Genomic DNA, 22,870 nt, shown 5'->3' on the forward strand with positions numbered 1-22,870 from the left:
TGGTCTGAGTTCTGGGTCTGGGTTTAGGGTGTGTTGGGGTCAGAATCACAGGTGACAGCTCTGAGGACTCACTGAGCCCTGGCAGTTCTGGCTTCACAGCTGAGGTTTTGGGCACAGGGGCCCCTGTTAAACAGTGGACATATCACTCCAAACTGTGGTGCTTAATCGTCTGTGGGCTCAGCTGCTGAGCTGGGTCCAGGGGGATCCACCAAGGCCTCTGCCCACTAGCAGGCTGCCGGGAAAGGGTGGGCTCTTGCCACCAGGTGGGAGTCGGTCACAGCCACAGGTAACCCCACCTGGCACTTGGGGTCTCCATGAGCCTGCAGGGAAGCAGCCAGGCTCCCTACCAGAGCCAGAAAGTGTGAGGGGCGTATATTCCTCAGCCTTCCCAGGGTCATGGCTCCTGGCATCCATCTGGGGTGGCCCGTGACCACCCAGCTCCTCTAGGGAATGCCGGGAAGGGCAGTGAGGCGGGTCTGGGGACTCCCCAGGGATCAGTCTGCATGAGAGGCTGCCCTCAGGACCCTGGGAAGAAATGGGCTAGGGCAGTATGCAGGTGGCCCTTGTGGCTGCTGCATGAGTGTGGGGGAGTAGCTGTCATCAGCATCTGATAAATGATTGTAGTGGTGGATGTGTGGCCCGTGTGATGGTTGGGACCTGAACATTTTATTTAACCTAAACTTAAATAGCCACACATGGTCATGGCTACTGTATTGGCCAGCGTCTCCACATCACTCGCAGCAGTTACAGTGCACAGCCAAGAGTCATCGGTTTTCCCTGCTCTCTGCCTGTCCCCAGGAAGTTAATTTTGGGAGTTGTGGAGTCCACTGGGTTAGAGTCGTGGTTATCAGGGCCTGTCACTTGCCCAGAGGCGCACAGCTTCGGAAACCAGGCTTTGAATCATGCACCTTTCTCAGGTCTGCTGCCAGATCCCCCTGACTCTACCTGAGTTCATGGTTGCATTGAGAGCTAGTGGGGGCGGGGGGGGGGGGGGGGTCACCAAATAACCAGACTTGAGGGTCCAACTCCTGTGAGCCCGGTCTCCACAGGGCACATGGTCCACATTGAGGCTCACTGAGCAAGGTCTTGTCACACAAGCTGCAAGTGGAGGTACATACAGAGTCCACCATGTCCTCAGCCAGCCCACGTGCTTCCAATGCTTATATGAAAAGGTGTATAAACATGCCACCTGGGTGTGGTGGCTCACACCTTTAATCCCAGTGCTTTGGGAGGCCAGGGCAGGAGGATTGCTTGAGGCCAGGAATTTGAGACCAGCCTGGCCAACATACCAAGAAAACAAAATTAACCAGGCATTGCGCACACCTGTAGGAGCTGAAACAGGAGGGTCACTTGAGACAGTTCAAAGCTGCAGTGAGCTATGCTCATGCCACTACTCCAGCCTGGGCCCCAAAGACCTTGTCTCTACCAAAAAAAGGAGCCATGCAGGCATGCCTGCTTGTTCAGACGTGGGCACATTTGTGCTTGAATGTATGTCACAGACATGTTTTTACCAGCATGGACGTACAGACCACCTGTGCACGCGTCTAAGTGCAGAAACTGTTCACACGTGACACGCATGCATGCACACTCATGCCACCATCACACAGACGTGCACATGCACACACCGGTTTCCAGGCCAGACTCCACCCAGCCCTCGTTCCCCATGCACCCAGGCGCACAGTAAGTCACAGAAGCCAGAGCAGCTAGTGAGCACACATGTTGGGGTCCAGTGTCAGCTGGGGGTAGGGAAGCCCTGGTTTCTGGTTCACACGGGGCCCCCCAAGGCCCTCAAGCACCCTGGTCTCCAGGCCAGCAGGCCCAGCCCCAAGCTGAGTGCCACCAGCACAGCTACAGCTCCAGCCAGCAGGGGCACCACTGGAGCTGCAGGGAGAACATGCGGGGTGTGAGTGCCAGGACTTGGCGACCCTCCACTCCCACCCCGACACAGAAGACTGTCACCTGGGGGGGTGGCAGCCTCATAGGGGCCATGGCAGGGGACCCCATGGGCCGGAGGCCGGGCCGGGGCAGTCAGCCGGTAGAAGTGGCCTAGTGGACAGGGGGCCGGGCACCCGGGGAGGCTGAGAGGCAGGGGCAGGTGGGCGGAGTCATTGCGGTAGAAGAGGGAGATGGTGACATTCCTGGAGAGAGAGGACATGGTGGCGCCTCCTCCCTCCCATCATTGATCTTAAAGCCTGGAGAAACGGGCTTCTGACTCCCACCTGTCATCCTCCCAGCACCATCCCATGCAGCTCCCCGCCTGGCCACGCCCTCTGCCTGGCACATCACCCCTTGCTTTGAGAGTTCTGTCCTGCCCATCTCCCTGGGCACCAAACCATTCTCACCCTCCATCTTCGTTGGGATCCCCCAGGTGCCTCCGGAACTCAAAGCCGAGGCAGGCAGCATATGGCGGGGTGTGTCCATCATAGAGGCCCAGGGCCCCCTGGAGGGCCAGCAGGGTGCTGTCATGCTGCAGGTGGACCCGAGGGCTGAGACGGCACTTCTCTCTGGAGGCCTCCTTTCTCCTGAACACTAGACTTGTGCATCCAGATGTCCCCCAGGCTTCTTAGAACCAACCCCCCAAACCTGCTGCTTCCTCTCACCCTGAACGCAGTACCAACGGTTACAGGCGGCCACTTAATAAAGATTGCTCAATAGGTGCAAAATATGATTGGACTAAGCAGCCTGTCTCCTCTGGAAGGACAGACTGCTTAGTCCAATCATATTTTCTTAATGAAAACAAGTAAGGAATTATATTTAATTCATAAATTCTTCCTCCCATAACACCATCACCTACCTCTTTCCAGACTAATGATACAGCCCAAGAGTAGGGTTTGGAGATACAGGTTACCCCAGGCAGTGGGCTGGGGTCCATTGGGACCACAGGCTCATCCTCACCTAAATCGCTGTCACCCTCATCCCTGTGCCTCAGTGCCACGTGGCACTGCTTCCCAAGGACTCACAGCTGAGTACATGACCATCTTGAGGGGCAGCCCCAGGCGCTGGACCCGGGAGAAGTTGGCAAGGATAGCATTCAGCAGGATCCCTGAGGAAGGGGTAAAAAGAGCTTAGAATCTCCCAGAGGAAGGCACCCCAGTCTCCCGGCCCCACACCTCACCCCCTGTCAGCTGGGCCTTCTCTGCTGCCCGGGGTGGGCCCACGTGGGCTCCAATATCCAAAGCCGAGATCTGGGCAAGAGTCCGCAGGACATCTGGGGAGGCCCAGGCTGGTAGTGGAAGACCGTGGGCTTGCTGTGGGGAGACAGGACAGACGGACCATCGTGAGCCCTCGAGTTTGCCTCTGGCCCCGCAGGCCTGTGCTGCCCCCCTGCTCTTCTGAGTCCCCCATGGGCTGGATCTGGATCTGGCTGGGAAATCGTGCTGTGGACAACAGTGATATATATTTTTTTTTTTTTTCAGACGGAGCCTTGCTCCATAACCCAGGCTGGAGTGCAGTAGCGCAGTCTTGGCTCACTGCATCCCTTGCCTCCCGGGTTCGGGTGATTCTCCTGCCTCAGCCTCCCAAGTAGCTGTGATTACAAGTGCGTGCCACGGTGCCCGGCTAATTTTTTTTATTTTTAGTAGAGACGGGGTTTTACCATGTTGGTCAGACTGGCCTCGAACTCCTGACCGCAGGTGATCCGCCCACCTCGGCCTCCCAAAGTGGTGGGATTACAGGTGTGAGCCACCACGCCCAGCCAACAGCGATTATTAGTTAATAATAGACGTCGTCATTACACAGCCCAGAAGGCTTTATCTGAAACCCCTGGGGCCAGAGGTGTTGCACAGCTCAGACATTCTGGACTTTAGAAAGGTCTGATGGTGCTGACACCACACAGCATGGAACACACACAGTAAGGGCTGGGGCAGCCCCCTTAGTCACACACATCGCTGCTCCCACCCTGCGATTTGGAACATTCCCGTGAGCTGGAGTGAGCAAAGACTAGCAAGAGTACTAGCTGGGTATGGTGGCTCGCGCCTGTAATCCCAGTGCTTGGGGAGGCGAAAGGATTGTTTGAGCCCAGGAGTTCCTGGGCAACATAGTGAGACCCCATCTCTGCAAAAAAAAAAAAAAAAAAATTTTTTTTAATTAGCCAGTCATGGTGGTGTGCACCTGCCTGCATCAGCTACTTGGGAGGCTGAAGCAGGAGAATTCCTATAGCCAGGGAGATGGAGGCTGCAGTGAGCTATGATAATGCCACTGCACTCCAGCCTGGGTGACAGAGTGAGACCCTGTATCAAAAAAAAAAAAAAAAAAGGCATCGCATCATTTCAGGTCAGCTCCCGCTGCCCTGGTTTTGGGTTTTCTGATTACAGGACTGTGGGGAGGAATTGCCAAATGTGTAGCCTCAAACCCTGGCGAGGCCCTCACTGTACACCAGGCACTATTGTAAGTGCAGTGCATGGATTAACCCATTTGAATCCTCACAGCGTCCTCGGGAGGTGTTGATACCAGTGTTGCCATCCCCACTGTGCAGATGGGAAAACTGAGTCACAGAGGGTTAACCAAATGCCTGAGCGGACACGGCTAGCGAGTAGCAAGCTGGGATTAGAAATAGGTGTCCTTAAACCCTTGGCTGGGAAGGGGCAGGGCTCACCTGGCACATGAGGGTGTCCAGAACCTTCCATGCCCTGCGCAGTGGCTCTCCAACCAGCGACAGTCCCGTGAAGTTCTCCAGGCGAGTCAGGAAGCCCTGGATGCGCGTGGGGCTGGGTGAGCCCAGGCCCATCCCCTGCGCCCCGCCCCCCACCGCCCCCCTGCTCACCGTCCAGCCCTCCAGGGCCTCCCGGTACTCGGCGGCCTCGGTGGCCTCCCGCAGCAGCTCGTGGTATCGGGGACAGCTGCGCATGGGGAACCTCAGCAGCTGGGGAAAACTGAGGCTCAGAGAGGACAGCCGTGTGCCTTGGGTCTCACAGCGGGTTGGGGGAACCCGGGATCTCGGCCCCTGCATCTGTCGCAGTTTCTCCCAGATCCAGAAGAGCAGTGTGGGCCCCGGGGCTCACCCTGGTCTGGACAGACCGGCTCGAGGACAGCCTTGCTTCTCGGAGCCAGCTGAGGCGGCCAGACCCAGAGCTGTCTCTCTCTCCACCCGCTCCCTCCCTCGCCACACCTGGGTCCAGCCCCCTGACCTTGTCCTCAGCCACAGGCACCGTGTGCACCGGGATCGGCCTCCAGTGGGCCTCGGGGCTCCCGGGAGCAGCCTCGGGAAACAGCCCGGCAAGGTTGGCCTGGGCGCTCTCCAGCGTGCGGTCAAAGTCCGTGCTGCGGATGTACACCTGGAGCGGGGTGGAGAGAGGGCACGCGGGGGGGTCGTGGTTGGGGACAGAGGTCAGCTGTCGTGGCAAATCGGAAGCCTCAGGTTCAGTTTGGAGTAGGGGTCAGACATTGAGAATCATGTGGCCTTCGAAGTTGGAAGTTGGGATCAAGGGTCCAGACGCTAATGTCAGGAGCAGCTGGGCTGGACGTCCCAAGCTGGACAGCCATGTTGGATTTAGGGGGTCGGTTGAGTCAATGAGGGTCAAAAAGGAAGATCAGAATCGGTGGAGGCTGGAGGTTAGAGGTCAAATTTAGGAGGGCAGCTTGAAGGACTTGGAGTCAGAGTTCAATACATGTTCTTCGGAAGTCAGGAGGACTGTGTAACTGGGGGATGTCAGAAGACAGGAAGAGACAGAAAATGTAAGTCAGAATTGATAAAGTGTAGAGGTTAAAGGTTAGAGGTCAGGAGGGCAAGTTACGTCAACAAGGGTCAAAGATCGAAATCAAGTTTGGGGTGAAATGTCAGAGGCCAGAGGTCTGATTGGAGTCAGTGGGACTCAGAAAACAGAGATGGCGGCCAGAAAATAAAGTCAGTTGATGGAGGTCAGAGGTCGAGATGTGACAGGTTGAGATGGGGTCAGAAGTCCGTGTGGGTTAGTCAGTGTATCGGGGGTCAGAGATTAGAGATAGAGGGCAAGTCAGGTTGATGGAGGTCAAAGGCCAGAGTGGAGGCCCAAAGAGAGCATTGTAGTCAGTGGAGGTCAAAGGTGGGAGGTCAGGGGGCCAGGTGGGGTCACTATGGCAGTACCTCCTCCCGCCGGTACTCCGGACTCAAGAAGGCCTCATAGCGGCTCCTCAGGAAGCGGCCCAGCTCCAGCTGCTGACGGACCCCCTCCTGGGGACAGAACAGCCTCAGCCTACCCCTCCCCACCCCTCCCTCCCTTGCCCTCACTGCCTACCCACTTCTCACCCTGGTCAGCTGGCCCAGGCCTCGTGGCCACAGGGTGGAGGCCACCTCCTTGTGTGGGTCCATGGGGTAGGAGGCCAGTGGGGCCCGGTCGCCATGGCGGAATACCTGCGGACAGGACTGGTCAGGGCTAGCCCTGAGGGAGCTGAGGGCAGGCCGGGGTGGGGGCGCCTCACCAGAGCCACGAACACCAGGGGTCCTTCTGGCAGGGCCCGGGGTGGCAGCTCCACCAGCAGCAGCAGCAAGAGAGGTCCAGCAGGGTGGCCCCAAAACTCCAGGCCGGCCATTTCCACCTGGCCCAGACGCTGAGCTCAGCCCACTGTCTGGGCCGCAGCCACGCCTGTCCCAGCCCTGCACTCAGCACCCCCATTATAGCAGGCCCTGGCACGCTCCCCCAGGGGACGCAGATCCCGTTCCCAAGTGCCTCCACCAGCCTTGGATTAACCCGTTTCATCTTCATTTCATCTTCACCGCTGCCCCAGGAGACACTGATGTGCTTATCACCATCCCCATTGTGCTGATGGGGAAACTGAGGCACAGAAGGGTTCCCTAACTTGCCTGAGAAAACACTGAGATTTCTCAGACAAAGCTGCGATTTGAACCCAGGTGCCCAGGTGCCTTTAACCTGGATGCAGACTTGGACAGAGACCCCCAACCCACATTGTTTGTCTCAACAACAGCCTTGACCCCCTGAGTTGCAGAGGCTGACAGTAATAACCATGTGCTTGATTTTCTGTACTCTGATGCTTTGACACCAGGGGCCGCCCCTCCCAGAGTTACCAGTTCCTGGAAATAGGGACTGGCCCAAGCGCATGCCTCTCCTGTACAAACCAGCCAACCCAGAGCCCACACCCCAACCACCCAGGCCACCATCCACCTGCCCTGGTCTCCCGGGGCAGGGTACTGGACACCTCAGGACAGCCCCTGTGCCCCAGAGCCTGCTGAAATGGCTCAACCAGCCACTCTTTACCCCACCTTATCCCACAGAAAACACAAGGAAGCTGCTTGCTCATGGTCTGCCTCGTGGGCACCCCTGGTGCGTCCCCATGTGGCCCATGTGGCATGCCCCCTCCTCTGGGAAAGCTGTGAGTATAATAAGTCATCTTTCTTTCTTTTTTCTTTTCCTTTTTTTTTTTTTTTTTTTGAGATGTAGTCTTACTCTGTTGCCCAGGCTGGAGTGCAGTGACACGATCTCAGCTTGCTGCAACCTCCACCTCCCAGGTTCAAGCGATCCTCCTGCCTCAGCCCCCCTAGTAGCTGGGATTACAGGCACGCGCCACCATGCCCGGCTAATTTTTGTATATATATATAGTGGAGACGGGGGTTTCACCCTGTTGGCCAGGCTGGTCTTGAACTCCTGACCTCAGGTGATCCACTCGCCTTGGAGTGCTGGGATTATAGGCGTCAGCCACCACGCCCAGCCAACAAGTCATCTTTCAATGGCAATCTGCTGCTGCTCAGGCGGCCTCACCATCCCACAATGCTAATAAAATTTACACTTCGAAGTACCACCTGGGGCTGGCTGGCTCTCCTGCCTCACTGTGCACAGTCAGCCTCCAGTCCTGTCCTGGGTGGTGGTTGTTGTTGTTGTTGTTGTTTTGTTGTTGTTGTTTCAGACAGGGTTTTGCTGTGTTTCCCAGACTGGTCTTAAACTCCTGGGCTCAAGCAATCCTCCCACCTTGGCTTCCCAAAGTGCTGGGATTACAGGCGTGAGCCCCTGCACCAGATAGAAAAGTTTTGTGAATCTCGCTCTCTCCTCGTACTTGAAATAGGGTAGAGGCCCCTGGAATAAAGAAGTAGAAGAGCTGGAGGCTTAAGCCAGACCAGGAGCTGGCAGCTCACACCTGTAATCCCAGCACTTTGGGAGGCCAAGGTGGGAGGATTGCTTGAGGCCAGGAGTTCAAGACCAGCCTGGCCAATGTGGTGAGACCCCCGCCACCCCGCCCCACTCCATCTCTATAAAAAATAAACAAAAATTAGCCAGGCATGGTATGGTGGCGTGTGCCTGTAGTCCCAGCTACTCAAGAGACTGAGATGGGAGGATCACATGAGTCCAGGAATTTGAGGCTTCAGTGAGCTATAACCGTGCCTTTGCACTACAGCCTGGACAACAGAGCAAGATCCTGTCTCTAAAAAAAAAAAATAGAAAAGAGAAAAAAACCCTGAAGCAAAATTAAGAAACTAGAAAGCACATTCTAGCCCCTGGAGATGTCAGCACTTTAATATCTACTGATGTATTGGCTGCTGTGACAAGTTACCACTCAGTGGCTTAAAACGACACACATTTATCCCCTTACAGTTCTGGAGGTTGGAAGTCTAAAATCAGTATAACTGGACCAGGCATGGTGGCTGACACCTGTAATCCTGTCACTTCGGGAGGCCAAGGTGGGCAGATCACTTGAATCCAGGAGTTTGAGACCAGCTTGGGCAACATGGTGAAACCCCGTCTCTATTAAAAATACCAAAAAACTAGCCAGGTGTAGTGGCGCATGCCTGTAGTCCCAGCCACTCGTCGGCTGAGCCCGAAGTCGAGGCTGCAGTGAGCCCTGATTCTGTCACTCCACTCCATCCTGGACAACAGAGTGAAACCTCATGTTTAAATGCAGTTTTTCATATATGTACTTCTTACCAAAATGAGATCATATGGAGCCTGCAATTTTGTAACCTGCGTCTTTCAGGTAACCTCCTCTTCTCCGTGACAGTAGTGCTTTCATCTTGTCTGATACCCACTCCCTATTCAAATGTCCCTCCATTTCTCCCCAAAGAGACTTTGTTTTATTTTGTTTTTTGAGACAGGCTCTCACTCTGTCACACAGGCTGGCGTGCAGTGGTACGATCTCGGCTCACTGCAACCTCTGCCTCCTGGGTTCTGATGATTCTCGTGCCTGAGCCTCCTGAGTAGCTGGGACTATAGGTGCACACCACTGCACCGGGCTAATTTTTGTATTTTTAGTAGAGACAGGGTTTCGCCACGCTGCCGAGGCTGGTCTCAAACTTCTGGCTTCAGGCGATCCTCCTGCCTCGGCCTCCCACCCAAAAAGCCTTTATAACTTGTTTTGTCCAAACCAAAACCCGGTCCAGGATCACCCATCAAAGCTGGTCTTGTGTCTCTTAACGGATTTTTTCAAATATAGCAAGGCCACTTGCTTTTGTTTTGCACTGTGGCATGGATTTGTTGGAGAGATGGTACCGCTTGCTCTGCAGAATGTGTTGCCTTCTGGAATGTTCTGGGTAGTGCCGTGAGGTATCGTTTTTACAACCAATTCTTGTTATTCATAGTAGCGATGTTGTATAACTGTGACCACTGAATCAACAAATAAGGACCCATTGCTTCATTAATAAAAGTATATATTTTTCTATTTAGTTATTTATTTTTATTATTATTATCATTATTATTTTGAGATGGAGTCTCGCTCTGTTGCCCAGGCTGGAGTGCAGTGGAACAATCTCAGCTCAATGTAACCGCCTCTGCCCGGGGCTCAGGTGTTGCTTGTGCTTCAGCCTCCCAAGTAGCTGGGACTGCAGGCATGCACCACCACGCCCGGCTAATTTTTCTGTTTTTTTTTTTAGTAGAGATGGGGTTTCGCCATGTTGGCCAGGCTAGTCTCAAACTCCTGACCTCAGGTGATCCTCCCGCCCCAGCCTCCCAAAGTGCTGGGATTACAGGTGTGAGCCACCATGCCTGGCCTATATTTATATATATTTAAAGAGATGGGGTCTTACTATGTTGCCGAGGCTGGTCTTAAATTCCTGGGCGCAAGCGATTCTACTGTCTCACTTTCCCAAAGTGTTGGGATTATAAGCATAAGCCGCCGCACCCAACCCTATATATATGTGTGTGTGTGTGTGTGTGTGTGTATGTGTGTATATACAACTGTGAACACCTATTGGGGAAATATGTGTGTGTGTGTATATATATATACAACTGTGAACACCTATTGGGGAAATGTGTGTGTGTGTGTATATATATACACAACTGTGAACACCTATTGGGGAAATATGTGTGTGTGTGTGTGTGTGTATACAACTGTGAACACCTATTGGGGAAATATGTGTGTGTGTGTATATATATATACAACTGTGAACACCTATTGGGGAAATATGTGTGTGTGTGTATATATATATACAACTGTGAACACCTATTGGGGAAATATGTGTGTGTGTGTATATATATACACAACTGTGAACACCTATTGGGGAAATATGTGTGTGTGTGTGTGTGTGTATACAACTGTGAACACCTATTGGGGAAATGTGTGTGTGTGTGTGTGTGTATATACAACTGTGAACACCTATTGGGGAAATATGTGTGTGTGTGTGTGTATATACAACTGTGAACACCTATTGGGGAAATATGTGTGTGTGTGTATATATATATACAACTGTGAACACCTATTGGGGAAATGTGTGTGTGTGTGTATATATATATACAACTGTGAACACCTATTGGGGAAATGTGTGTGTGTGTGTATATATATATACAACTGTGAACACCTATTGGGGAAATGTGTGTGTGTGTGTATATATATACAACTGTGAACACCTATTGGGGAAATATGTGTGTGTGTGTGTGTGTCCCCAATAAGTGTTCACAGTTGTACAACATAACTACCAAAAATAGCAAGACTATATCCGCCACAAATAATGCAAATAGCTGCCTGAATAGCAGATTGTATAGTCTCCTTTTTTGTGGTAGTGATAGATAGGTAAATAGGTATCTCACACATGTATCACATGTATTTTATTTTAGTTTTTTTAGTTGTAGTTGTGGAGACAGGATCTCACTCTGTCACCCAGGCTGGAGTGCAGTGCCTTGATCTTGGCTCATGGCAACCTCCACCCCCTGGGCTCAAGTGATCCTCCCATCTGGAGGAGGAAATTTTGCCTGGGCCTCCTCAACTGTTCACCTGGCCTGCAGGCTCCTGTTTTGAGATATTTCTATACCCAGAACTGACCTGGCCCCTCCCCTGCTCTCAACCCTCCCATGGCTCCCCAGCACCCTCTGGGGCAAAACCCAAACGCCTCAGTATGGTGTTCGAGGTTGAGACTCACCAATCTCACATGTCCCGATGTCACATTCAGACACCACACGTGGCAGGCCACACCAGGGTCTGTCTCTGCCCTATGCCCCTGCCTGTCCCCTCTATCAGAATGCCCTTTCCCCGTTGCCATGGCCACCATTCTGGTCTCTCCGACAACCCCCTCTCAGGGTTCCAGTGGCTTCTCCCCTCTCTGGCTCAGAGGCCCAGGAAAGAGAGAGAAGACCAAGCAAGGGGTGGCTGGAGTCCCAAGGCCATGAACTTTCAGGAAGTGAGGAGGGGTCTGGCAGGGAAGGGAGGCCTGGGGCGGGGCAGAGGGCAGGGAGGGGAAGGGTCCTGACCTCTGATCTCCTCCCCCCAAGAATGTGACCCTGGCCATGGCCGTGTTCACCATCCTGACCTTCATCTATTTCTTCAACAAGGTGAGCGGGAGGAGGGCAGAGGTGGGGGCTGAGTCTCTGTCTCCCTGGCCCAGTTTTGTCATCTTGGTCTCTTTCTCTCCCATGTCTCTGTATATCTCCCTGTTTTCCTCTCTCAGGCTCAGCAGTGAGAAGACGCAGTAACTCCCCACCCAATGGCCCTGCCTCTCCGGCTACCATCGCTCTGAGGCCAAATAAATGTAACTGAATCCGCACATCCTGCTCCCCCGACCCACTGCCCCTGCGCCTGGCCTCGGGCCTACACCACACCTGGGGGCTCCGTGTTTCAGGAGGGAGTGGGGTGGGGGTCCGGACTCCAGGGTTTGAGGTAGAAGAGTGGTGAGGGCCCACACTCTCAGATTTGAGACTAGGAGCTGAGAATCTGAGCTGGGTTTTGAGGGGTGAGTAGGAGTCTGTGTGGGGCCATTCCAAGAAGAGGAAGAACATTTCAACCTGATGTAAGGGCACAGGGGGAAGAAGAAGCAGGGCAGATTGAGCACCCGGCACCAACACAGGCTGCTGTGTACTTCGGATTTGTTATTTCCCTTGATCCCCTGATTTCTTCTCCATCAGACAAAGGCGAAAATTTGTGTCCAGTGGGCCCCAGAAAACCACAGCCAGGGCAGCCTGAGATCCAAAATGTGAATGCACTTTGTCAGCTGCAGTGCGTCTGTAGTTATCATCGTCATCTTCATCACTGTCATGCTGTATCAATACATCTTCCTCTTTATTTTTATTTTTTATTTTTTTCTTTTTGAGATGAGATCTCACTCTGTTGCCCAGGCTAGAGTGCAGTGGTATGATCATAGCTCACTGCAACCCTGAACTCCTGGGCTCAAGCAATCCTCCTGCCTCGGCCTCCTGAGTAGCTGGGACTGTAGGTGTTCACCACCATGCCCAGCTAACTTTTTAATTTTTTTAGAGACAAGGTCTCACTATGTTGCCCAAGCTGGTCTCTAACTCATGGCCTCAAGCAATCCATCTACCTCACCTTCCCAAAGTGTCGGAATTACAGGTGTGAGCCACTGTGCTCAACCTCTTTTCTCTTCTTAACAAACTCCTATTTAACCTTCAACACCCACCAGCAATGTCCCTTCCTATAAAAGTGTGCAGACCCGCCCCCATAGGCAGTTCACTAGCAGCCCCCTTGCTTAGTGCCCTTCCCCCACCCCCTGCCTCTATCTCCAGCATCCTCAGGTCAATGCCCTAGGGGACACTTCCACCTTCAGTTGCATTTCACCTACCTTCTCATCTAGTCAAAAGCAATTTCATTTCAGCTCAATGTCGGAAAAGGCAGCTCTGGAGTAGGGTTGACTGTACATGCTAGATTTTCTTGAAAAAGCCCAACAAATTTCCTTCCATCCCTCCCCTGCCCCCTCCCCTCCCTTCCCCTTTCCCCTCCCTTCCCCTCCCTTACCCTTTCCCCTCCCCTCCCCTCCCCCCCTCCCCTCCCCTCCTTCCCTTCCATCCTTTCTTTCCTTCCTTCCTTCCCGGAGTTTTGCTCTTGTTGCCCAGGCTGGAGTGCAATGGTGCAATCTCGGCTCACTGCAACCTCTGCCTCCCGGGTTCAAGCAGTTCTCCTGCCTCAGCCTCCCGAGTAGCTGGGATTACAGACATGCGCCACCACACCCAGCTAATTTTGTATTTTTAGTAGAGATGGGGTTTCTCCATGTTGGTCAGGCTGGTCTCGAACTCCCAGCATCAGGTGATCCACCCGTCTTGGCCTCCCAAAGTACTGGCATTACAGGCATGAGCCACTGTGCCCGGCCTCACAGATTTCTATTTTATTTTATTTTATTTTATTTTATTTTATATGGAGTCTCGCTCTGTTAAACTCAGGCTGGAGTGCAATAGTGCTATCTCGGCCCACTGCAACTTCCACCTCCCAGGTTCAAGCAGTTATCGTGCCTCAGCCTCCCAAGTAGCTGGGACTACAGGCACCCGCCACCACGCCTGGCTAAGTTTTGTATTTTTAGTAGAGACAGGATTTCACTATGTTGGCCAGGCTGGTCTTGAACTCCTGACTTAGTGATCTGCCCGCCTCAGTCTCTCAAAGTGCTGGGATTACAGGGGTGAGCCACCGCGCTTGGCCACAAATTTCAGTAATAAACATTCATAGTCACACTGTAATTTTATCTCAGATTAATAGAATTTTTGTGGATCACCAACATTTTAGGCTAATGTTTTAGCGTCAATGGCAATAGCGCCCTCCTGAAGTTCTCAAAAGCTTCCCGATTTGGAGGCTGGCTTTACTTTCGAGTTGTTGGCTGCAAAACTCCAAACAACCACATAGTGGCGGTGTTGCACTATTTTCTCAGCCAGAAATTGGTTGCCTTAAGGGTTGACTGCAAGAAATAAACGTTCGTTTTGGCAAAACCACAATTTGTTTGTTTGTTTGTTTGTTTTTGAGACAGAGTCTCGCTCAAAACCACAATTTTTTGAGACCTGGATGGGGGGTCCTGGCTGCTTCCTCCCTCCTCTCTGCCTGGGCTTCCTCCCCCACTGGACCCTCACCCCAGCCTTCTATCTCTCTCCTCCAGTCCTCAGAGGGGTCCTCCTGGACCCAGAGCTGACCCTGTCCCTTTCTCCTCACAGCCCTCCAGTGGCCCTGCGCCCCCACCCAAGATAAGAATCCCAGGCCCTCCGCTGAGCGTTGGAGGCTGCATGTAACCTGACCCCTCCAGGCTTTATATATATATATATCACCCACCTCCCATGCCCGCCCTGGTGTAATCTTGGCCACAGCAAACTCGAAAATAGTCCCAAATGCAGCACCATGCGTTTGCACTGCTGGGTCCCAGCCTGGAATGCCCTCTTCCATGTCTTTGTTTGTTTGAGACGGAGTTTCGCTCTTTCACCCAGGCTGGAGTGCAGTGGCACGATCTTGGCTCACTGCAACCTCCGCCTCCCAGGTTCCAACGATTCTCCTGCCTCAGCCTCCCGAGTAGCTGGGATTACAGGTGCCCGTCACCACACCCAGCTTGATTTTTGTATTTTTAGTAGAGATGGGGTTTCACCATGTCGGCCAGGCTGGTCTTGAACTCCTGACCTCAGGTGATCTGCCCGCCTTGGCCTCCCAAAGTGCTGGGATGATAGGCAGTAGCCACTGCACCCGGCCTCCCATGTCTGTTTTGTGTCATTTCCCTACCTTGAATGCTAAGCAAAATTGGTCTCTCCTGTCTGCTGCCCCGACTTTGCCTCTCCTCCTTCCTGGCTGTGACAGGGAGCTTCAGGGTGGGGTCTCTCTGAGCAGCATCTGACCCCTGGTGAGCCCCCAGCTGGGGCTTGGCTGTCAATGTTTGGGAAAGACTTTTTTTCATTGTTGTTAGCTACCATTTATTAAGCACCTCTTGTTTGCTAAGCCACCATGCAAGTTACTGTGCAGTGTGTTTTACGAGGTCATCTCTACACCCAGTCCTGTGTTGAGAGCAGGGTGGGGGTGGGGAGTGCCATGGAGGGAACAACAACAACAAAAAAGACACCATTCCCACCCTGAAGGAGTTGACAGTATGTATAAGAACATAACATCAAGCCTTACATTTGTGCAACAGTTCACAGTTTTCTTTTTCTTTTCTTTCTTTTTTTTTTTTTTTTTTTGAGACAGGACCTCACTCTGTAACACAGGCTGGAGTGCAGTGGCACGGATCATGGCTCACAGCAGCCTCTACCTCCTGGGTTCAAGGGATCCTCCCACCTCAGCCTCGCTAGCAGCTGGGACCACAGGTGCACGCCACTATGCTTGGCTAATTTTTTTTATTTTTATTTTTAGTAGAGATGAGGTCTTTCTATGTTGCCCAGGCTGGTCTTGAACTCCTGGTCTCAAACAATCCCCCCAGCATGGTCTCCCAAAGTGTTGGGATTACAGGCATGAGCCACAGCACCCCCATCACCACTAACGAATATTGACAACAAAGCTGGTCTTTGCGGTTTCACCCCAATTTCCATCCGCACCCCCGGGTTTGAACTGCTCAGTGCTGCCTTTCTCAGTCCTCTGGGAGCTATCAAGGTTGTATTTTCTTTTCTAATTTTTTTTTTTAAGATGGAATCTCTCTCTGTCTCCCAGGCTGGAGTGCAGTGGCGCGATCTCAGCTCACTGCAACCTGCACCTCTTGGTTCAAGTGATTCTTCTCTCAGCCTCCTGAGTAGCTGGGATTACAGGTGCCATCACACCTGGGTAATTTTTTTGGTATTTTGGTATTTCTTTTTTTCTTTTCTTTTCTTTTCTTTTCTTTTTCTTTTTTTTTTTTTTTTTGAAATGGAGTCTTGCTTTGTCACCCAGGCTGGAGTGCAGTGACGAGATCTTGGATCACTGCAACCTCCACCTCCCGAGTTAAGCGATTCTCCTGCCTCAGCCTCCCAAGTAGCTGGGATTACAGGTGCACGCCACCACACTCGGTTAATTTTCGTATTTTAGTAGAGACAGGGTTTCGCCATGTTGGCCAGGCTGGTCTCGATCTCCTTAACTCAGATGATCCATCTGCTTTGGCCTCCCAAAGTGCTGGGATTACAGGCTTGAGCCACCATGCTCGCGTTTTTTTTTTTTTTTTTTTTTCTTTTGTATTTCTAGTAGAGACGGGGTTTCACCATGTTGGCCAGGCTGGTCTCAAACTCCTGACCTCAAGTGATCCGCCTGCCTCGGCCTCCCAAAGTGCTGGGATAATAGGCGTGAACAACCATGCCCGGCCCAAGGTTGTATTTTCTTTTTTTCTTTTTATTTTTTATTTTGAGACAGAGTCTCGCTCTGTCGCCCAGGCTAGAGTGCAGTGGCGCAATCTCCGCTCACTGCAACCTCCAGCTTCCAGTTTCACGCCATTCTCCTGCCTCAGCCTCCTGAGTAGCTGGGACCACAGGCGCCTGCCGCCACGCCCGGCTAATTTTTTTTTTAATATTTTTACTAGAGACGGGGTTTCACCGTGTTAGCCAGGATGGTCTCGATCTCCTGACCTCGTGATCCGCCCGCCTCGGCCTCCCAAAGTGCTGGGATTACAGGCGTGAGCCACCACGCCCGGCCCCAAGGTTGTATTTTCACAACCACAGATAGACGGGTCTCAGCCCAGCTGCCCGCAGAAATCCCTGGGGAGGTTTTGAAATTCCCAGAGCCGAGCTCCACCCTGGACCACTTAAACCGCAAGGTCTGGGGATGGGGCCCGGGCATCGATTTTATTTTAAAAGCTCTCCCTAGAGATTCTGCTGTGCAGCCAGGGTCGAGCCCTCATTGTAATGCGTTCCCAGAAGACGGAGAGGTCGATTTTCCTCTTCTTGGAGCTGAGTGCATTTCAGAGGGAGCTCCGTGGATACATCGAAGACTCAAAACATGGGGCCAAATTTACCTTTCAGTTTGGATACATTCAGGAGCTTGAAAATGAAGGAAGGCGAAGCGCATCGTTCCCCAGGGCAGAGGGCCTGGTGCGCATGGTCAGAAGGCACTTGCATATTTCACAACAGACTCCTTCAGGAACCAGAAAAGCCGGTGGCCTGCTCCTGTCCCTCATTCTGTCCCACATGCGAGGACCAGCAAGCTCTGTTTGCACACAACTATTTGGCTTCAGCACTGGCTGTCCCAAATATCAGGAGGGCCACAGCCCAGAAATGTGGCAGGTGGCCGCGGCCTGGGTCAGCAGGCAGCCGCTGGCATCGAAGGTCAGGGAGGCCAGGCTGGGGTCTGGGTGGCAGAAGGCGCCACCCAGGGGCCAGCCAGAGCGCGTCCAGGTGAGGGTCAGCGGCAGGAGGGCGGTGAAGATGGCGTTGGCTGTGGCCTGGTGGCCAAACCAGATGGTGGACAGCGGGGGAGGCGGGAGGGGCCCTGCGGCCCAGATCACCAGGCTGTGGCTGGCCATGTCCAGGAGGTACGAGGTGATAGCAGCCAGGGAGGAGAGGAGGAGGAAGGCAGGCACAGGGCTGCAAGGGGTGCCACCCGCCGTGTCTCCAGAGGGTCCTCCGTGGCTGGACGATGCTATTGGGACCCACAGGCCTCCAGGTTAGCCCGTCCCACTGCCATTCCCACAACCTGGCCAGGTCCCTCGCCTCGGGGATGGCCCCATCAGCCGCCCAGACCCTGACACCATCCTCTCCCCATTCTTTCTCTTCCTACTGACTCTGCCCCGTCGCCTCCCCTCTATCCCTGTTACGATGGCCCAGATTGGGCCTCCTCCTCCTCCTGGCCTCCCTGCCTCCAGTCTCCCTGCTCCAGTCTACCCTCACTTGGCTTCAGAGCTGACCTGCCTCTCCTCGGCTCATAACCTTCCCATGGTTCCCCAGTGCCCCTGGACAAAGTCCCCCTCCACCAAACAGCTAGCCCTTCTCTCCTGCCTCACTCCCTTAAACTCTGCTGCCCTCCTTCATCCTCCAGGAAACCTGCATTCTTCAGCCTCAAAGCCCCACGAGGTGGCTACCCTGCACAGTTGTGCCCCTCAGGTTCAGAGAGAGGGATTCACTTGCTCCACGTCCCACTGCAAAGCAGAGACCAAGCCTGGACTCAAACTCACATCCGTGAGACTTCAGAGGCTCGATGTCAGCTCAGGGGATTCACACCCAGATCCTGCTCTGTCTGTGGGCCTCAGCGTATGCCTCCGCTCCCTCACTCTGTCTGTGGGCCTCAGCCTATGCCTCCGGTCCCTTGTGTCCGGAATTCACTGGCAGATGGGGAGCAGGTGTCTTTAAGGGCTTCTGAGCAGGAGCTGGTGGCCTGGTCTTCCCCAGAAGACCCAAAGAGGGACTGTGTGGGCAGCTCCCCAGTGGAGAGAAGAGGAAGTGGGAGCTGAGTCCTGGCTGGAGATCAGAGAGGCTGCCAAGCAGGGTCTGAACATGGACCTCAGTTTTCTCCTCTGAAAGCGGAAGGACTCATTTATTCCCCCAAGGGCTGTCTTCCCATTGCTCCCAGGATAAGGTCCCAGCCCCTCTGCCTGGCATTTGCAGCCCTGCTGGTTGTGGCCCCGCCCCCTTCACCAGCCTCTTAGCTTACCACTTCCCTTCTTTCTGCTCTGCGGTTCCTAGAACAAGCCACACAGTTTCACACACTTGTGCACACACGCAGCCTTTGTCCTTGCTGTTTCTTTATCCTAGAGTAGCTTGCTTTATCCCATCTCTGCAGACAGCAAACTCCTACTCATCCTTCAAAACCCTACTGGGTGCCATCTTCCCTGGAACCCCTTCTCTAACCACCAATCACCCCATCAGGCTGGGTCCGGTATCACCTTCCTTGTATAAAGGGTCTCTGAGAAAGAGTTAGTTCAGCCTGCACCAAGGGTGGGAACTAAGTATCTACTATGTACAGAGCAGTGTGTTATCTCGTTTACATGCACCATTTTCATTAATTCCAAGAACACTGTGAGGAAGATACTATTGCTGTCCTCACTTTGTCAAGGGGAAAACTGAGGCATAGAACAGGGTCAAGTAACCGGGCCACAACTGAGAAAGAGATCCACGTGGACCGACTCCAGGATCTGAAGTCTTAAGTGTTGCATTATCCTGCCCAGACACATATTGAGTGAATGAATGAATGAATGATCCTTGCACAATCAAACCCCACGAGGCCCCAGGACATGTCTGTAAATGAATGAGTGAATGAATGTATTTCCATTTCCATCTGGCAAACTCCTACTCATACATCAATTCCCAATTCAAATGTCACCTCCTCCAGGAAGCCCTCTTTGACTTTCCAGGTAGAGTCCTCCTACAACCTCTTTCCCTCCCCTGACCCCCTTGATCCCCCTAGGCTGGAAATGAATGTGCCCTATGTGTGTCATGAACAGCCTGGGAGTCCCCCAAGGGCTGATTCATATCTGAGTCCCCAGTATCACCCAGCTCAGGGGGAGGCCTGCAGGGAGCTTCCAGACATATATGCATAGGGAGCTGATGATCTGGAGACAGACCAGGAGGAAGAAGGGCTAAAGCCCAAAGATAAGAGACGCAGAACCTCAGGCTGGTTCTCCAGAGTAGAGACGGCCAGGACTGCTGAGAGAGCACTATACTAGGAGTCCACAGATGGCCCACCCTCTGGCCTTCACCTTACTTCAGCCCCCTGTGCCACCTAATTCCTCACACAGCTTTCTGAGCCCAGTTTTCTCAGGTGGAGGCCAAGGCTCCTTCAGCAATTCGGGAGTGAGTAACACGGCACGGCACGCCGCAGACATCACCATACTGGATCCTCCCAACGGGCTCCCTCAGGCCTCCTCCCTGTTCCTCAGTACACCCAGCACTCTCCCACCTCTCAGCCTTTGCACCTACCTGGAGTACCCTTCCTTATGGAACCCCCTGGCTGCCTCATGTCATTCAGGTCTCTGCTCAAAGGCAGCTTTTTTTTGAGACAGAGTCTCGCTCTGTCACAGGCTGGAGTGCAATGGCGCAATCTCGGCTCACTGCAGCCTCCACCTCCCGGGTTCAAGCGATTCTCCTGTCTCAGCTTCCTGAGTAGCTGGGATTACAGGCGTGCACCACCATGCCCAGCTAATTTTTTTTTTTTTTGTATTTTTAGTAGAGATGGGGTTTCACCATGTTGGCCAGGCTGGTCTTAAACTCCTGGCCTCAGGTGATCCACCCGCCTCGGCCTCCCAAAGTATTGGGATTACGGGCGTGAGCCACTGCACTTGGCCAAAGGTGGCCTTTTCTGAGAAGCCTTCCATGACCACCCTGTGTAAAGTGGCAGCTCCTCAGCACCTGCTCGCCCCTTAACCCTCCTTTTCTCCCCTTCAGAGCACTTCTGATCCTGCATTGTTTGAAATTTCTGTATAGTGTTGTCTGTCTGCATCCCTGCCTCCTCCCGATGCTTTAACATAGCGACTTTGTGAGAGCAGGCCAGGTGCAGGGGCACACGCCTATAATCCCAGCACTTTGGGAGGCAGGTGGATCACCTGGGGTCAGGAGTTTGAGACCAGCCTGGCCAATATGGTGAAACCCCATCTCTATGAAAAATACAAAAATTAGCGAGGCATGGTGGCACACACCTGTAATCCCAGCTACTTGGGGGCCTGAGGCAGGAGAATCACTTGAACCCAGGAGATGGAGGTTGCAGTCAGCCAAGATTATGCCACTGCACTCCAGCCTGGGTGACAGAGAGAGACTCCATCTCAAAAAATAATACTAAAAATAAATAAATAAGTAAATAAATAAATAAATAAATAAAATAGGTGTAATTAGTTTCCTCTTGCTGCTGTAACAAATTACCTTAAATTTAGTAGTGGTCAGAAGTCCTAAATAGGTCTTTCTGGCTCTAAAGGAGAATCTGTTTCTTTTCTTTTCCTAGGTTCTAAAAGACACCCACATTTCCTGGCTCAAGGCCCTGCCCACATTTTCAAGGCTCGAGGTCCCTTCCAGTATCTTCTTTTTTTCTTTTTTGAAATGGAGTCTCACTCTGTTGCCCAGGCTGGAGTGCAGTGGCATGATCTCGGCTCACTGCAACCTCCACTTCCTGGGTTCAAGTGATTCTCCTGCCTCAGCCTCCCAAGTAGGTGGGATTACAGGTGTGCACCACCACGCCCAGCTAATTTTTGTATTTTTAGTGGAGACAGGGTTTCACCATGTTGGCCAAGCTGGTCTCGAACTCCTGACCTCAGGTGATCCGCCCACCTCAGCCTCCCAAAGTGCTGGGATTACAGGCATTAGCCACTGCACCCAGCCCCTTCCTGCATCTTCAAAGCCATCTAGATAGGATCTTCAGATCTTTCCCTCACTCTCACCTGTGTGCCTCCCTCTTCTACTTAAAGCAACTTTGTCCAATCTGTGGCCCACAGGCTGCAGGTGGCCCAGGAAAAATTAGTAAAGCTTCTTAAAACATTATGAGATATTTTTGTAATTTTTTTTAGCTCATCAGCTATTGTGTTAATGTATTTTATGTGTGGCCCAAGACATTTCTTCTTCCAATGTGGCACAGCGAAGTCAAAAGATTGGACACCCCTGACTTAAGCCCTGTGATTATGTTAGGCCTGCTTAGATAACCCAGGCTAATCTCCCTATGTTAAGAAAGCAACCTTAATTCCATTGGTAACTTTAATTTCCCTTTGCCATGTGGTATGACACAGTCACAGGTTCTGGGGATTAGGATGTGGACATTTTGGGGCCATTAATCCACCTACCACAAAGGGCATAGGGACCCTCCCTCACTCCCACCCATCCATTCAGTCAACGATGTTTATTGAGCACTGACTCGCAACCGGAAACTGTTTCAGGTACAAACTGGATGGAAAATCCCTGCTCTTATTTTATGTATTTATTTTTTTGACACAGTGTCTCCATCATCCAGGCAGGAGTGCAGTGGCATGATCATGGCTCCCTGCAACATCTGTCTCCCGGGTTCAAGCAATTCTCCTGCCTCAGCCTCCCGAGTAGCTGGGATTACAGGTGTGTGCCACCACACCTGGCTAATTTTTATATTTTTAGTAGAGATGGGGTTTCACCATGTTGGCCAGGCTGGTCTTGAACTCCTGACCCCAGGTGATCCATCCACCTCGGCCTCCCAAAGTGCTGGGATTACAGGCGTGAGCCACCGCACCTAGCCTCTGAGGCATTTTTGAGATCAGGGTCTGGGCCTGACTCCTCTGGGGGTCCCCAGAACCTACAACCAATGGGAGTCACACAGGGGCCCCCATTTTCAAAGGAGTGAATCACTGACACTTAATAAACCCAGATCAATCAGCGCGAGACTGTATATGTGCAAAGGGGCATCGTTCAGCACTGGGCACATCCCAGGCACGGTGGACACAGCAGCAAAGGGAACAGACAAAAATCCCCCACCATGTTGGGGAGACATTAGGTGCGGCTGTCACTCCCCCGCCTTTTCCTTTTATTCCACGTGAACAAGAACGGAAACCAGGAAACCCACACCACATCTGGTGGTGTGTGGGGAAGGACCTGGGCTCTGGACTCCCACGGTTCTACATTCCAATCTCGGCCCTGACATTCATGTCCTGGCTGGGACCTTGGTCCCCAGGAGCTGCTGTGTCCCAGCAGAGCTGCCGTGAGCATTGGAGATTACGGGATTGCCCGTCAACAGGAGCAGAACCTACAACTCTGCAGCCACGTGGGAGGGTTTCGGGAGCACAGGGCTGGGAAGGTGTCAGGAGGTGAGGATTCCCATGACAGCTATTTTCCGACACTTGATGACAGTCTGTCTGTCTCCTACGGCTGGGAACATCTCAAACCAGGCCACGATGGGGGCGCCGCCTCCCCTCCCGTATTGCCTGAGAGAAACAGAGGTA

General features: G+C 52.8%; 2 protein-coding genes across 3 annotated transcripts; one reads left to right on the forward strand and one right to left on the reverse strand.

Moving 5' to 3' along the window:
* Window positions 1-1,704: 1,704 nt before the first annotated feature.
* On the reverse strand, window positions 1,705-6,524 carry ACP4 (acid phosphatase 4). The gene is made up of 11 exons (XM_055238079.2): window positions 6,397-6,524; window positions 6,224-6,328; window positions 6,062-6,148; window positions 5,127-5,273; window positions 4,763-4,861; window positions 4,595-4,690; window positions 3,116-3,248; window positions 2,961-3,043; window positions 2,343-2,467; window positions 1,960-2,138; window positions 1,705-1,881 (listed from the first exon to the last, which is right to left on the reverse strand). The coding sequence occupies exons 1-11, from the start codon at window positions 6,505-6,507 to the stop codon at window positions 1,766-1,768; spliced, it is 1,281 nt and encodes a 426-aa protein (XP_055094054.1). The 5' UTR covers window positions 6,508-6,524; the 3' UTR covers window positions 1,705-1,765.
* A 172-nt stretch (window positions 6,525-6,696) lies between these two features.
* Window positions 6,697-11,893, forward strand: SMIM47 (small integral membrane protein 47). Of its 2 annotated transcripts, none has more exons than XM_063615693.1 (3): window positions 6,697-7,305; window positions 11,622-11,681; window positions 11,735-11,893. In XM_063615693.1, the coding sequence occupies exons 1-3, from the start codon at window positions 7,033-7,035 to the stop codon at window positions 11,807-11,809; spliced, it is 408 nt and encodes a 135-aa protein (XP_063471763.1). In that variant the 5' UTR covers window positions 6,697-7,032; the 3' UTR covers window positions 11,810-11,893. The 2 variants fall into 2 exon arrangements, with proteins under 2 accessions (XP_063471763.1, XP_055094055.1); XM_055238080.2 differs by lacking the exon at window positions 6,697-7,305 and adding an exon at window positions 11,417-11,530 and having other exon boundaries at window positions 11,798-11,893.
* The last annotated feature ends 10,977 nt before the right edge of the window (window positions 11,894-22,870 follow it).

The sequence above is a fragment of the Symphalangus syndactylus genome, chromosome 13 (assembly GCF_028878055.3).
Source record: "Symphalangus syndactylus isolate Jambi chromosome 13, NHGRI_mSymSyn1-v2.1_pri, whole genome shotgun sequence".
Taxonomy (NCBI): Eukaryota; Metazoa; Chordata; class Mammalia; order Primates; family Hylobatidae; genus Symphalangus; species Symphalangus syndactylus.

Excerpts from the sequence above, each read along its gene's own strand:
- ACP4 (XM_055238079.2), bottom strand. The coding sequence starts at position 6,507 with ATGGCCGGCCTGGAGTTTTGGGGCCACCCTGCTGGACCTCTCTTGCTG. Across the intron at positions 4,862-5,126 it reads TGCCTGTGGCTGAGGACAAG|CTGCTGAGGTTCCCCATGCG; the intron begins GTCAGGGGGCTG and ends AGTTTTCCCCAG. Across the intron at positions 2,468-2,960 it reads AGATGGTCATGTACTCAGCT|CATGACAGCACCCTGCTGGC; the intron begins GTGAGTCCTTGG and ends GTCCACCTGCAG.
- SMIM47 (XM_063615693.1), top strand. The coding sequence starts at position 7,033 with ATGCCTCTCCTGTACAAACCAGCCAACCCAGAGCCCACACCCCAACCA. Across the intron at positions 7,306-11,621 it reads CCCCCTCCTCTGGGAAAGCT|AATGTGACCCTGGCCATGGC; the intron begins GTGAGTATAATA and ends CCTCCCCCCAAG. Across the intron at positions 11,682-11,734 it reads TCATCTATTTCTTCAACAAG|TTTTGTCATCTTGGTCTCTT; the intron begins GTGAGCGGGAGG and ends TCCCTGGCCCAG.